This window comes from Lipotes vexillifer, unplaced genomic scaffold (genome assembly GCF_000442215.2).
Source record: "Lipotes vexillifer unplaced genomic scaffold, Lipotes_vexillifer_v1.1 scaffold614, whole genome shotgun sequence".
NCBI classification, from domain to species: Eukaryota; Metazoa; Chordata; class Mammalia; order Artiodactyla; family Lipotidae; genus Lipotes; species Lipotes vexillifer.
Genome location: NW_006787203.1, coordinates 301,038 through 317,666, shown reverse-complemented (window position 1 = coordinate 317,666; position 16,629 = coordinate 301,038). Strand labels below are relative to the sequence as shown.

Sequence of the window (16,629 nt, the reverse complement as noted above, 5' to 3'; positions counted from 1 at the left end):
GTTGGGGGGGGGGGGGGTGATAAAAGTGTTCTGTAATTAGATCCTGGTGACCAAGGTATAACTTGTGAACCGCTGAACTGTATATTTTAGAAGGGTGAATATCGTGGTATGTAAATTATATCTCAATATAGCAAGTTAATTAAAAAATGAAGTCTTTACATAAAACCCTGACCCTAATTGATAGTTTTCCTGTCTTCCTATAGGTATTAGCTTAGATCACTTGCAATATATTGGATTTCAGCTGTTATGTCAGTTTTTAGAATTAAAGACACCAGTAACCAAAGCAGCCACTTTATACAGTTTAAAAATCATACTGCAAGATATGAAAAAGATTCCAAACCCATACTATTTCTCTAGCTGCTGAACACTTAACTGACTCTAAAAGACAGCTGAGCAGAAGAAAAATTCATTAGTGATGGGGGACCATATACGCAACTTACTAAATTTGCTTTCTCTCTTGATATTCTTTTTTGTTCTTCTGATTTCAACTTTTCATTTAAAGTGTCATTTTCACTCTTCAAACCATTGATTTGTTTCTAAAACACAAACAGTGAAATGTGGAACGTAAGTAAACAAGTGGGCACCAGAAACATTGCAAATGTGCACAGAAACGTACCCAAACCATACAAGCGTCAAGAATGATGACGGGAAGGTGGGCAGGAGGGGTGGTGGTGATTGAGATTTACCTACCTCTAGTGATTCCTGCTTCTCATAAAGCAAATCCTCAAGTGATTTCTTTTCCATTTCATGGCTTTTCTTGATCTCTGAAAGTGATATTTTTTTGAGTCAATAACATCCTACGAGATCACTGTATTCTACAGTCATTATAGCACATGGATGCAACAGTTGATTATGAGGCGCTGCGCCTACATTACTTTATGTTTGTATGGCACTTTTGTAGAAATTAAACAACTTGTTCTCAAATTAGCCCATGAGGTGAGTAGGGCAGATAATTCCCATTTTATGAATGAGAACATAGAGGCCCAGAGAGGCCAAAAGACCTCAGGGAACAAAGAGCACGCCTGGGGGCAATGGGGATGGGGGCGGTCAAACACTGGCCTTCAGACTCCTGGTCAGGAGGCCCTGTGCTCTGTTCCAGTTGCCCTTCACGAACCAAACAGAAATCTCAAATTAAACCCATCTCCAGCAGGAAGGTAGAAAAACAATGTTTACCCAACATCTACCCTGGGCCAGTCACTTTTACATGTTCTCATCTCTGACCTCGCACAACAAGTCTGTTTTTCTGATGAGAAGGCCCTTGACAAAGTTCACAGGGTGAGTTCTCACCACGTGTCCATATGTTTCTCTGTAGATGCAATGGGTTCGGTGTAACAACTTCAGCTACATGGGCACTTATCTTCTGTAAAAAATGGCTTCTTATTCTTTTCCTTTTATTTCAACCCTTCCAATCATGATGAAATAATAAAACACATCTTTTTATTCAGCAAATGCCATCTACATTTCACAGGTATGCAGAAGTGCCTGGCATGAATCCTTCACCATGGTCAGGATATAAACTGACACTTTCAACTTCCCAGGATCTGGAGTGGTCAAGCACAACTATTACCAAAAGGGCCTTAAAGTTCCTTAAAAGTTCATTCTATTTCCTAAAAGGGGGACTTCCCTGATGGCGCAATGGTTAAGAATCTGCCTGCCAATGCAGGGGACACGGGTTCAAGCCCTGGTCCGGGAAGATCCCACATGCTACAGAGCAACTGAGCCCGTGCGCCACAACTACTGAGCCTGTGCCCTACAGCCTGTGAGCCACAACTACTGGGCCTGCGTGCCACAACTGCTGAGCCCATGCACCTAGAGCCCGTGCTCCGCAACAAGAGAGGCCACCGCAGTGAAAAGCCCGCACACTGCAACAAAGAGTAGCCCCTGCTCGCCGCAACTAGAGAAAGCCCAGCAGCAATGAAGACCCAACAAAGCCAAAAAATAAATTAAAAAAAACCCAAAACTATATTTCCTAAAAGGCTGGCATTTATAACAAACTATTATTTGCATCCTTAGGGGAAAGGGGATCTCCTCACAATGAACAATGCAAAAAGAAACCAAAAAACACTCCAAACGGAATACCACAGGGTATTCTCTAGGGGGGGGAAGTTATGAATCATTTCCGTTTTAAAACATATCACGCTGTTCCACTAGCTCTTATTCTATTTCAATAGAAAAAAGCATTCTTGCCTGAAAGGGAGGTTTCATAGGCCTTCTTTAGCAAGTCTATTTTCTCTGAGTGGCTTGCTTCAATTTCCAACTTTGAGGTTTCATGGGCAGCACTTAAGTTGTCAAACTATAAGAAAAAAACCAAAACAAAACAATAGTTTACCAATAAAAAGTCCTAAGGTGAATAATAAGCAGCAGCATTAGGAAATCTGACACATGAGCTTGCATTCAAGTCTAAGGCCTACCAGACACATGTAAAGAACAACCCAACTGGGGTTTGCCAGTCCCTATGCTCCAGTCCACCGTGCCTCAGGAACACAACACGTAGCTCTCCAGGGTTCATGGATGGAAAGGGCTGAGTCCACCATATGCAACGAGGATAGCTTCCATGGTGACAGGACCATATAAGCTCTACACCTGCCATATTGCTCTACACCTACACCTCTATATTCTCGGCCCCTAGCACATGCCTGGCATATAGTTGGCACTGTGTAAATATCAGCTAAATGAAAAACTGATTTTAAATGGGAACAAGGAAATTAAAGAGAGGTTTAGGATATACCATTAAGGGAAAAATACGAGTTATTAAACAAGAGCCATTTTAAAAAAGAAGAAGAAATGCAGGCCGATGTTTTAGCAGCACCAGAATGTTTGCAAAGGGATTATTTCTAGGGAGTAGGATAAAGGGATGTTTTATTTCATTTTTTAAAATACACCCAAAAAGAAACAAAAACGCTAATTTGAAAAGATACATGCACCCCAATGTTCATAGCATTATTTATAATTGTCAACATATGGGAACAACCTAAATGTCCATCAACAGATGAATGGATAAAGAAAATGTGATACACTATATATATATATATACACATACACACACACATATATTGGTATTTGTGTGTGTGTGTGTGTGTGTGTGTGTGTGTGTGTGTGTGTGTATGGACCACTACTCAACCATAAAAAAGAATGACATTTTCCATTTGCAGCAAAATGGAGAGCCATTATGCTAAGTGAAATAAGACAGAGAAAGACAAACACTGTATGATATCACTTATACGTGGAATCTAAAAAATACAACAAACTAGTGAACATAACAAAAAAGAAGCAGACTCACAGATATAGAGAACCAACTAGTGGTTACCAGTGTGGAGAGGGAAGGGGGAGGGGAAAGATAGGGGTAGAGGAGTAAGAGGTACAAACTATTAGGTATAAAACAAACTAGAAGGATACTGTACAACATGGGGAGCACAGCCGATATTTTATAATAACTATAAATAGAGTTATGATCTTTAAAAATTGTGAATCACTATACTGTACACCTGTAACATATAATCTTGTACGGCTATATTTCAATTAAAATAATTTTTTAAAGCGTTGTTTTAAGTTTTATCTTTTTTTCTTCTGATCTTTCGCTCAACATATGTACATTGCTTTGATCATAAAAAATTTAATTTAAAAAACTTTTCATTTATTTAAAATTTAAAGAAGTTCATCAAGGGATGTCCAACAAAGAGAAGGTCATCAAAGCAAGGTCATCATCAGACAACAGTTAGAATTCAAATTAATAGCCAAGGCCAAGCACATGCTCAGGTTCTAAAAGCACAGACCTGCTCCTGTAACTGAGTTTTGTACTTCTCTGCTTCTTCGATGTAGATATTCTGAAGCTTTTCACACTCCCCGGTGTAAAATTCTTTAAGCCGATTCTCCAGCTCTGTTAGATCAGTCTGGTGCTGCTGGTTTAGCTTCTGGACAAATCCTTCATAAGCTATTTGCAACTCATTCCTGGCTTTTTCTAACTTCTCACAGGTGGTTGAAGCAGTGACTGAAAAGAGATGGAAAAAGAAAAGGGAAAATGACACTTAACCTGCTAAATGTCCTAAATTCATAACATTCACAGACGTGATGACTCTGGAAGCATAAACACAGGGCTCTCAGTGTACGCGATTCTCTCAGGACCAGATTTTCAAACATAATAGTGTACAAATGAACGATAAAAGGGAAGGAGAGGAAATGGTCTCTGGCAGCAAAAAGCCAACTGTCTATCAAGCAGTAAGAGAAGTCCTTGAGCAGAGCCAGGTTCCCAAGTGAAGAGCACCCTTTCACATGGTGACCAATCAGTGCAGGGGCTGTAATGAGAGGAGGCTCTGATTGGCCAAGGCATCTCTAAGGCGGGCCAGCCACTAGAGGAGGCAGCCGAGATGTAGAAGGAGCAGGTAAGACCAGAGAGAAGCAATAAATAGACTTTAAGCTTGTATGCAGGTGGAGCCAATTTAAACTGGTTACTTCAAAAATACAGTAATAAAAACAAAATACTAGAATATATTGAACACAAATCACCAGAACATAAAAACTTTAGGAAAAATACATTGAGAAGCGACAATACAATGTAAATACATTGCAAGGTTAACATTTTTAAAAGGCAATTTGATAAACATAAAATCAGAGCATCCTAACTCTTCGCTACCACTACCAAAAACAGAAGTACTAACAATACCTTGCAGAACTTGCACATAAACACATACCCACACAGACTATAATAAATCCTGAAAGAAATGGGAGAATATATATGCAAATGAAGCAACCGACAAGGGATTAATCTCTAAAATATACAAACAGCTCATGCAGCTCAATATCAAAAGTACCCAAATAACCCAATCAAAAAATGGGCGGAAGGGGACTTCCCTGGTGGCGCAGTGGTTAAGAATCTGCCTGCCAATGCAGGGGACACGGGTTTGAGCCCTGGTCCGGGAAGATCCCGCATGCCTTGGAGCAACTAAGCCTGTGCACCACAACTACTGAGCCTGTGTGCTGCAACTACTGAAGCCCATGTGCCTAGAGCCCAGGCTCTGCAACAAGAGAAGCCACTGCAATGAGAAGTACGTGCAGCGCAACAAAGAGTAGCACCCACTCACAGCAACTAAAGAAAGCCCGTGCGCAGCAACAAAGACTCAAGGCAGCCAAAAATAAAATAAATAAATAAACTGAGAAAAAACCTAAATATAGAACTACGATATGACCCAGTAATCCCACTCCTGGGCATATACCTGGAGAAAACCACCATTCAAAAAGATACATGCACCCCAATGTTCACTGCAGCACTATTTACAATAGCCAAGACATGGAAGCAACCTAAGTGTCCATCGACAGATGAATGGATAAAGAAGATGTGGTACATATATACAATGGAATATTACTCAGCAATAAAAAAGGATGGCATAATGCCATCTGCAGCAACATGGATGGACCTAGAGATTGTCATACTGAATGAAGTAAGTCAGACACAGAAAGATAAATATCATATGATATCGCTTATATGTGGAATGTAAAAAAAATGGGTACAAATGAACTTACAAAATAGAAGTAGAGTCACAGACGTAGAAAACAAATCTATGGTTATCAGGGGATGGTGGGGGAGGGATAAATTGGGAGATTGGGACTGACATATACACACTATTATATATAAAATAGGTAACTAGTAAGAACCTGCTGTATAGCACAGGGGACTCTACTCAATACTCTGGAATAGCCTACATGGGAAAAGAATCTAAAAAAGAGTGGATATATGTATATATATATAACTGATTCACTTTGCTGTACACCGGAAACTAACACAACATTGTAAATCAACTATATGCCAATAAAAATTTTTAAAAAATCCTGAAAGAGCTCTATCAGTTCTTGGGAAGACTGACTTTGCAGCCTTCCTGTACTGATGTTAGATATGGGGGAAAGGCTACTCTGTAAGGAGGATGCATGTTCTCGACACCCCAGAGTGCCCATGGATTCACGCGAAATGGGCACCGGTAAGTCTGTTTATTGTAAAGTAATCCTTCTGCCTCTTGGTAAGGAATATGTATTTGTGGAGCAGTGGAAGGAAAAAGGTTGTTTGAGGGAGGAGGAGAGGATAGTTTCGATCAATGCTTATTCTGACCTAAGTAGCGGGAACCTGGCTGGCTCCCGGGATGAGTTTCGGGCAATGATGTAGACTTGTGTTCTTGGGAATATGCCACATGGCAGTAGAAATACCAGCCCATACTTGTCCCGTATCAGTATTCCTTCAGAAGTAAAATAAGTCATAGTGAAATAATGACAAGCATAGTGTCTGCTAAAGAGAACACTTAACATTCAAATAAACCCACAAATGTTTACTGGACTAACAGTAAAGGCAAAAACAAAGCAAGAACTACTACCCTGATATCGAGGGTAAAAACTGTATTCCACGTTGAGCAATGGGGAGCCTGCACAGTGCACCTTGGGAACTAGAACATTCCCAAGGCAGAAAAGTTGGAGAGAAGGCTCAACAAGGCAGATGTAGGCCAGATTATAGAGATCATCGACAGCACCAACAACTCAGGCCTTTGGGACCCTGTTTGGGAAGTGATTTTTTTCCTTAAAAGAATTTATTAAAAGATGATGGCCGTGCCGATTGGTACAGAATACGCTCCTCATGTCACTACTTATTTATCAAAGGAGGAAAAAGTGATTCTCGAAGGCAAACGTTAGCCAAAGAAGTAAACGTATTCGCTTCCACTGACTTTCCAAAATAATACAAATAAAATGATAGGGCCACAAGCCTCCTTGTGTGAATTCCATGTTACAGCTCTATATGAAAGAAGGCAGTAGAAAACTATTTGCGAGCAGTCAATAAAGGCATCAAAATAGCTTTTCTAGTCAGAGAAATCTTGATTTCACACAGCCTTCTGACTTAATTCCCTCAGGATTTCAGATAACAGCAAAATAAAAAACAAAACCAACAAAAAATTCTAGCTCATCTGAATGCTCATATCTGAGATAAAATGTCTAAGTGAACCAAAAACTTAGAAGAGCTTCTGTGTAGAAGTTAGCAGTATGCTACACCTGCCGGATTTCAACACATCTGCTTGTAATCAAAGACTGTCAGTCTGAATGTGTAACTGTATAACTCTAAAATCAAAAAGGATAGATGGAAGTCCTCTCACACTGGCGGCCGGACAGGGGGGTTCCTTCTTTTTTTTTTTTTTTTTTTTTTTTTTTTTTTTAAGAAGCTTAACTAGTGTTTGATTTTGTTGGCCACTGTGCAGAGAGGTAAAGGGAGGACAGGAGGGAAGGAAGGGTACAGGGAAAAAAAATGGGTCGGACGGGGAAGCGGTGGTTACTGCTGTTAGGACAACAGTCCCAAGGCAGGCCCGGCCCCAGGTGGTGACATCAGTCTGCAGCTGTGCAGGAACAGCTGGGCTGAAGTGATCCCTCACACAAATGGCTCTACTTTGAGTTAACGGGCCTGGGCTCCTGGGGAAGCACTTATCTGGCATAAAGACTCGTGAAATACTTTTCTAAAGGACACACATGTCAACGCTGTATCAAGGGTTCTCAGGACCCCTGATGGCTAAACACACTCATCGGGAGAGTCGGGGACACCAGCCTGGGGCTTCAGTCCTGGACTTTTCCTTGTACTTATTTCAATTTAGGAGCGATTTCTATGCAGCTGGGCTCTTACTCCTGTTCTCAGTTTTGTCTCTTCCTTGCTTATTCTCCAGAATTCCACTCACTCTCAATTAATCAGACACCCAAGACAGCCAAAATCAAACATGAATCTTTCAGAATTGGGACTAAGCAAGGAGTTTTCGCACAGTGTTAGGCGATACTGTTTTCATGAAGTTAGTGCAAGGATGCAAAATCCACAGACTACAAAGTAGTCCTTTTGTCCTTACTGTTTTAATCATTCTATTAGACAATTTTTAAAAGTATATCTGTGATAAATGACAACAAAGAAAAAACAAAACAAAACAGAAACAAAAAACTTACGGGCTTCCCTGGTGGCGCAGTGGTTGAGAGTCTGCCTGCCGATGCAGGGGACACGGGTTCGTGCCCCGGTCCGGGAAGATCCCACATGCTGCGGAGCAGCTGGGCCCGTAAGCAATGGCCGCTGAGCCTGTGCGTCCAGAGCCTGTGCTCCGCAATGGGAGAGGCCACAACAGTGAGAGGCCCATGTACAGCAAAAAAAGAAAAAAAAAAAAGAAAAAAAACAGAGACCACTGCCTGCAGAAAAACTGATGGATTATCATTTTTGTGCCCATATTGGGAAAATGCAGAAGCCCTCTCCAGCAATCTATTAATTAAAATGAGAAACAGAGTTTTCAGAATTAAGAAGCAAAAGAAAGAAACCAACTCATTTACAAGATCAGCCCTGGGCTTCCCTGGTGGTGCAGTGGTTGAGAGTCCGCCTGCCGATGCAGGGGACACGGGTTCGTGCCCTGGTTCGGGAAGATCCCACATGCCGCGGAGCGGCTGGGCCCGTGAGCCATGGCCGCTGAGCCTGAGCGTCCGGAGCCTGTGCTCCGCAGCGGAAGAGGCCACAACAGTGAGAGGCCCGCATACCGCAAAAAAAAAAAAAAAAAAAATCAGCCCTAAAAGCTGGAAGTTGACATTTCAACCTGAGATGAACCAGGCCTTAGAAGAATTCGAGGCCAAGGACAGAACAGGAAAAACAGAGAGACACTCCCCTGACAGTTTAAAACATGGATAACTAAGCAAGGAAAAAATATTTCAGAAGTGGTGAAATGCTTGAAATTTTTCCTTTTCGATTATTTGGATGACATCTACAGAAGGCCCAATGCCTGAATCAAATATAACCTTGAGAAGAGAACTGGCTTCGTCCTGGGTCCTTTAGTAGTTTTCCCCAGGAGCGAACTACAGCCATTACCTCATTGGTCCTGGTGGCATTTCCTAAGAGGAAGAGGTCAGAGTTTCATTATTTCCATCTCATGGAGACCAATTTCCCTTTGGTGACTGATAAATGTACTGTTTACAATGAAAAACATTACACAACCATGGTCCTAAATTGTTAGTATTCTTTTGAAATGATACACGGCTTTCTTAATTTTTATATCTGAGTAGCAGTTTTCGTCATGAGACAACTAGAAATACTTTAATTCTCAGGAACATAAATAAATGTCTTAACAGAATAGAGCTAAACACTTAGGTTCAAATCTCAGCCACACCACTTACCTGCTATGTGATTTGAGCAAATGACTTAAGCTTTCTAAGCCTGAACTTCCTTATTTTTAAAGTGGCGCTAATGTTAGTGCCTTCCCTGCAGGATTAAATAAAATATATGTGAAGCGCTTGGCCGGTACGTGACCAGAGTTAAGTATGCAACGAATGTTACTGTTATTATTGCTAGCTTTGCCAAAGTCCACCTATTCAAATGTGTCTGAAGAGTCCTCAAAGACATGCTTGCGGGGGAGGGGTGTCCGTGACACAATGTGACAGTTACAAAGATGCACTGCTTGTCTAGTATTCAAAGAAGGTAAACACACACACACACACACACACACGAGGAAAGGGTACACATCCACCACAAAGCTTCACTTTCTAATACTACTGTTCTTGGCATTATATGCAATAGAATTTCTCCAACTTATAGGTAATTTTATCTAAATTGGACATAAAATATGGAAGAGAAAAAAGAAAAAGAAAACTAGGGAGGTAAGGTCACTCAGAAGCTCATACAAAGTTTCACGATGCCATACAAGAGTTCGTGACAGAAAGAAGAGACAAACAGGAAATCAAGATGACTTCATTCCCCCAGCTGTACACCCACACTCTCCCTAGACGCTTCCAGCAGGCCTGCTGTGAGTGCCAGCCCTTCCTTGAGCACGGTTCCCTTCTCCGCACCATCCAGGAGGGCAATGAGGTAGGTGTCTGGTCCAGCCTCTCCTGCCTCCTCTGGGTCTCTCTCAGTCTCTCTCTCCGGCCACCTCACCCGCTTTTATTTCTGGGCACCCCTCCACTCCTTTCTTTAACAGCACACACTTCTCAGGGCAGACATGCTTTTTTAAAAAAAAAACAACTCATAACTGTGGAGTAATTTTATTCGATTGATAGAAAAGGTACAAAGAGACAGTACCAAGAGCTCCCGTATACCCTTCACCTAGGTTCCCCAGATGTTACCATCTTATGTAAAGCCAGGACATTTGTCAATACGAAGGTTTTAACGTTGAAGCGATACTATTAACTCTACTACAGACTTTATTCCAATTTCACCAGTTTTTCCACTAACGTCCCCCGCCCCTTTTTTAAGGATAAACTTTTTTAGAATAATTTTAGATTTTCATAAAACTCGTAAGGATAGAATAGTTCCCGGATACCTCTCTCCCAGTTTCCCCTAATGCTGATATCATATATTATGACAGGACATTTGTCAAAACTAAGAAATAATTTTACTGGCACATTATTATTAACTAAACTCCAAGCTTTGTCCTTTCTTTCCGTTCTAGGCTCCAACCCAAGATAGCGACCTGCACTTACTCATCACATTTCCCTCATCTTCTCTAATCTGTGAATGTGTCTTTCCTTGCTTTTCATCATCTTGACAATTTTGAAGTCAGGCATTTTACAGAATGTCCCTCAATTTGGGTTTGTCTGACATTTTCTCTGCATACTCCTCGGACCCAGAAATTCCACTATTAAGAATATATGTGTGGGACATACTCCCACACATATAAAATGAGGGACATACGAAGCTATTCACTAGAGCATTTTTTGTAAGAGCAAAACATTGCAAACAACCGAATGCCCACCGTGAAGAAACTGGTTAAATTAGTTATGGTATATCTATATAATGGAATAGTTTCCAAAAAATAATTTTACAGCTGTTTAAAAACATATCGAGGAAGTTCTCTGTGTACTGATCTTTAAGAAATGCTAAGCAGAAAACAAGGTGCAGAACAGCATGTATAATACTCTGCCACCTGAGTATAAAAGGAAGGGGAAACAAATATCTATCTTACGTTACTTCTCCTGTACCCCAGCCCCAGAACCATAAATGGCGACATAACCTTCTATCATAGTAGCACGATGATTTCATAGTATTATTCTCTGAAGGGAAATCTGCTCGTGACACACTTCCAGGGCAAGTGACCATGTTGGTTACTCTCTTAAACTGGGGTCTAATCTGCTTCAAATTGGAGATAACATACCTGAACAAAGTAACCAAGAAGCCCTTTTTAAAAAGTAAAATGCTACTTTGTGGAGAGGCTGGTGCCCAAAGAACAACAGAAGGGCAGGGACCTAGACTATCAACAACAAGCATTTCCAACTCTGCAGATCAGTTTCCTGATACGCCAGGTAGGACTAAATATCACCTGCTCTGCTAACCTTACAGTTTGGTGAGGATAAAGTGAAAGAGTGCTCTATTTTGTAGAGTGAGTCTTCACAGACTGTCTGTGGAATGATCATCCACTCATAAAAGCCCCAGGTTTTGCTCCCCAAAGATACTGCTTTTTCACAAGACCAAGAAATTTGGCAGACATGTGAGGGAGACAAAGGTCTCTTTCTGAATTTCGAAATTAGCTACAAATAGCTTTCAGATTGCTCTTGGGCATCATATGAATTGACAAGAACTGATTTCAAAAGCCTTCCACTAATCACATCTTACTGGGAATTTACTTTCACAAACCTCCTGCAACGTCAAATCCATTCTCCCATAAATAATACCACCTTCCCTTTAAAACTCAGCTCATACTTTACAAAGTGCTCTCATATTTATTATTCCATGTAATAGAATATAGTCATGTCTTGAGTTAATAACATAGGTATTATCTTAAATCTCACTTTACTAGACTATAGAGGGAACGGACGTGGCAGAACCGGGTCTAGAACTCAATCCGCTCAGCCCTTCTCAGTGCAGGTTCTACAGCACAGAACACGGAACAACCTGATCCAAGTGGCTGTTTTCTCAACTTGAGATGCATTAGGAGAGAAGTTCACGCATTCACACAATGGACACCTTAGAATAACAGGGCTTAATTATCTTGTGCAAGCTAGAGAGACTGCAAAGTAAGGCAGGTAAAAAAAAACGATCTTTTTTCTCCCTACACTGATTAGTCCTGATGAAATCTTATTCACATGCGGGATGACGGTCTGGCCCAGTCACAGATCTTAGTACAGAGGTGCCAGCTGGGCCTCCACAGAGCCCCGGGTTCTCCCTGCCAATAAAAGTCTGCAAAGCCTTTGCTGTTTTTCAGCTTAGTCACTGGCCAATAACATGCTGCAAAACAGATGCTCTCATAGTCACAACAGCAAACGTTCCATGGACCAATCAAAACACTTAGGCTGGAAAGTGGATCTGAGTCAAAAGCCTGGCTGAATAACCGGCATAAATGTTCTAAGCTTCAGGCCTGAGGAAAGTAAGTTAACACTTTAAGGAAATCACATTTCAATCAAAAGAATAAATTTAATATTAATGAACAGGTGAGTCTGATACTATTCTGTGTCTCCTCCCTGATGATTCATGTTTAGGGGGCAAGGTTCAAAAGGGCAGGTCAAAGTTACCGGTAGGCAGAGACTTCCCTGGTGGTGCAGTGGTTAAGACTCCGCGCTCCCAATGTAGGGGGCCCCGGTTTGATCCATCCAGGAACTAGATCCCACACGCATGCCGCAAGAGTTTGCATGCCACAACTAAGGAGCCGGCGAGCTGCAACTAAGGAGCCAGTGAGCCACAACTAAGAAGCCCTAGAGCCGCAACTAAGACGTGATGCGACCAAATTAATTAATTAATTTTTAAAAACCACCTGGAATTAAAACAAAACAAACAACAAAAAAAACCCCAAAGTTACTGGTATGAATATGATTTGGAAGCCTACGTACAAGAATGGACTCAGTTCAGTTAGAGCTATTTGGTATTACTCTCTTACTCTGCTCACTTAAGTCTTACATACATATATTTTTTACATTAAGTGAACAACATTCTGGACAGCTAGTGTGCTGTCAAAGTGTGGCCCAGGGAGCACCTGCATCAGAGTCACCTGGATGATCATCACAAGTGGACTCCTCCATCCCAAGCCACCCGAGTCAGAACCGGGAATCTGCAGTTTTAATCTGGCCTATTTTATTACATAGTGAAGTTTGAGAACCACCGACAAATTACATTAAATCAGGAAAAACTGAACATATCAAAACTGGACAAGGACAAGTGAGGGAAAAGACCAGGGCAAGGAAGAAGACTCAATAGGCTTTCGGAATAGACACGCTTGGGCTTCCCTGGTGGCGCAGTGGTTGACAGTCCGCCTGCCGATGCATGGGACACGGGTTCGTGCCCCGGTCCGGGAAGATCCCACATGCCACGGACTGGCTGCACCCATGAGCCATGGCCGCTGAGCCTGTGCGTCCGGAGCAAAAAGAACAGACACGCTTAGTAATATTGTGCATCTGTACAGGTGAAAGAACCTAACCTTTCACTTATAGAGACAGCCAGCCAAAGTCTAAATTTAGGACAGACAGACAAGGATAGAAAAAGAACAAGCCAAGTTTAAGACGGAATCAACTCCCTCTTCAATCAACTCAGTGAGATAAGGAATTGTTTTGGCATACAGTTGGTTTTCATTACATATTAATAGATTTTTCATTAAAGCCCACTTCAAAAGTCACTTCTGGAATTCTGCAACTCAAAAGTGGCTTAACTGTAAAGAGTTTTAAAATTACTCTAAATATACAACCTTGTTGAACCATAACTGTACACAAAACCAGTGAAAGAATTAACACATTCCATAAAGGTGTGAAGGGAGGTTAGTTCACAGACACAGTTAAGTGTTGATTAGACAATGGGTACACTGCTTTAGGCAGAGCCAAGTCACTTTTTCCTAGTATATAATAACAAGATATTTTAATCTAATAATACTTCTTGAACTCTTGACTTGAATAAAAAGATCCCAAAAGTAGTTATCAATGCAAACCAGTTGTTTATATCAAATGATTTCCCCATCTTTCCAACAGTTTCACCATGGTTTCTTTTTTTGTAATTAATGGGAGTTTGGTGGTCTAGCCCTCCTAGGTTTTTATCCAGGTGCTTTGCTTTTCTAGGCTACTGACCTTAAGAAAGTTACATAACGTTTAAGCCTCAACTCTTCCCTCCGTCCCTCCCTCCCTTCCTTTCCTATACAACGCAAACCAGTAGACTTAGAGATGAACAATGATGTTAGGAAAAAGTGGGCACTCAATAAATGTTGCTGTCATACCCATCATCTTTACATACAGAGGGCAAAACTGACTAGTCTTCTGAACCATTATTATGGGAATTCCAGGAATTTTTAGTGAATAAAGGGTTAAAATCTCATTTGTATCATGACATAGGAACAATCAGGACAAATGTATAAAAAGATGGGAGTTGGCTATTAATTCTGATGGCTGGAAAATAATTGTGAAATACAAACTACGTTTTTCTTCATTAATTTAGATGAAAAAATGTGATTCCAATGATTAAGAGCAATAAAAAAATACAGTAGGAACCCTAAAAGATAATAATTATGGCGCTCCATTACACCAACATGACCATAAGAAAGAATCAGAATGACACATTTATTCCATATCTCAGAGGTAAAATGTTTGCTGTGGATTATGTAGAACATTAAATTGAACTGTAATTTATTTTGAGGGCTGACATTTTCAGAGTGACCTGATTAACTGGGATTGTCAGGCATAATTTAAAATGTCTTCAAGAGAATTATAGCTCATCTTACTTTATTACTTAGTTTTAACAGTTTATAGGAAAATATCTGTGTACAGAAACCATATTATAAGGATAAAACCAACTTTCCCTAGCTACCATCCTCAGCAGTAAAATCATTCATTCATTCTCTGAAGTACTAAGCATCAGAAGTACTAACTGCCAGGCCCAAGGTACTAGCTGGTAGAGCTACAGAGATGAAGGACATACTGGCCTTGTCCTTGAAGTGCTCTCAGCTCTGCACTGTGAAAAGAGGTCTATAAACAAATACCTATGAGAGCAAGGTACTTGAAGCATACAGTAGAAGGTGCAGTTCACTTGTCTGAAGGATTTGAATGAAACTGAATTGAAGACAAGGTATCTTAGTTAAGACTTTAAAAGTAAGTAATGGCCACAACAGTGAGAGGCCCACGTATCGCAAAAAAAAAAAAAAAAAAAAAAAAAAAAAAAAAAAAAAAAAAAAAAAAAGTAAGTAATGAAAAGAAGAAGGAGAGGAGGCACAAATGAGGCATGAATGAGCCTTTGCCCGGGACCTTGGGAAGGAAAAGGAGGTGCGCAGAGAGAACGAGCTACGTGAGCACCATGAAGCTACACCGGGAGATTACAGACACATCATACACGGTGACTTTAGCATGCCTGGACTTCTTCCCAAAGCCAAAATGGAGTCGCTGATGTTCGTTAAAGATGTCCAGTAGAGGACACACCTGAGATTTATTACAAGTATAATCCTGGTAGCACTTGGAGAAGAGAGAAGCAGGCCTGGAGGCAAGGTGACCACTTGGATATACTGCAGGTGAGAAATTACAGGACTTAAACTAGGACAGAAGCAGCCAGAACGCTGAAGAGAGATGGATCTGGGCGACATTTAGAACACAGACTGGTATCATGTGGAGGATGGAGGAAGAGGGTTATGACCTTAGTTGGCAGCCTGGGTGCTAAGTGAATAATAATCCAGTGCAGAAGGTGATGAACAGACTTTGAGGAATAGGCCTGAATGAGGAGACACTGCAGAGTATTCCGGAAGCAAGGGGCTGGGGAGTCAGGAAGGTCTGATTACACTGGACTGGCTCATCTAGAGGCAGCGCTTCACTGGGAAAAAAGTATTTACAGCTTGGGGAAGGAGGGGACTAGAAAAATAAATCTGTGAGTCGTCACCCTATAGGTTGTAGTTGAAACCATGGGAATGGGTAAGAAAAACAGCCGACGATGAAAGCCTCACGATGACGTTATTGAAGGGGTAAGTGAAATTATGCTACATCCACTCAAAAGGCATTACCACGATCATTAAACACGAGCGTATGAAGACCAAGAGGCAAAATGGGAAAGTGCTCGACATAAGTTTAAACATCAGAGTATCTACGATAACATGGAAGGATCTCAAAAACATTATGTTTGAAAGAAGACAGACACAAAGAGAATTTATTGTGTGTTTCCATTTACATGAAACTCTATTGCAGAATGGACAAAACTAACCTCGAGTGATAAAAATAAGGTCAGTGTTTGCTTCTAGGGGAAGAGGGTCTACTGGAAACGTAACCTAAAGGTGTAGGTTACATGAGTGTGTGTGTTTGTCAAACTGATGGAACAATAAGCATCCCGCTGCATGTAAATTATACCTTAATAATAATAATAATAAAAGAGTGCAAAGTGGTATATATTCATATAAACAAAGGAATATGCCAAAATATGGAGCTATGGGCTATTTACCCCTCACTCCACAATTTTCGTTAATTTTCACACATTGTTCTTAAATAAAAAGAAACTTTAGGGAATTCCCTGGCGGTCCAGTGGTTAGGACCCCATGCTTTCACAGCCAGGGGCCCAGGTTCGATTCCTGGTGGGGGAACTAAGATCCCACAAGCCACGTGGTGCAAAAAAAGGAGAGAAAAGAAACTTTAAAACCTAAAATGCCCATAAATATTTATCAATTACCCATGAAAACGGAAAGCATATATATATTTTTTCATAGGGAGCAGGAA

The 16,629-nt window shown here is 40.9% G+C and overlaps 1 protein-coding gene across 4 annotated transcripts in view; it reads right to left on the bottom strand.

Moving 5' to 3' along the window:
- MTUS1 (microtubule associated scaffold protein 1) overlaps positions 1–16,629 on the bottom strand; it is a 105,953-nt gene that overhangs the window by 6,146 nt on the left and 83,178 nt on the right. For all 4 annotated transcript variants that reach the window (XM_007459899.1, XM_007459900.1, XM_007459901.1 and 1 more), the window contains 4 exons: positions 3,774–3,988; positions 2,188–2,293; positions 691–764; positions 441–536 (listed from right to left, as the gene is read on the bottom strand). In XM_007459899.1, coding sequence (XP_007459961.1) covers positions 441–536; positions 691–764; positions 2,188–2,293; positions 3,774–3,988 — 491 coding nt within the window. The remainder of the gene's footprint in view (positions 1–440; positions 537–690; positions 765–2,187; positions 2,294–3,773; positions 3,989–16,629) is intronic.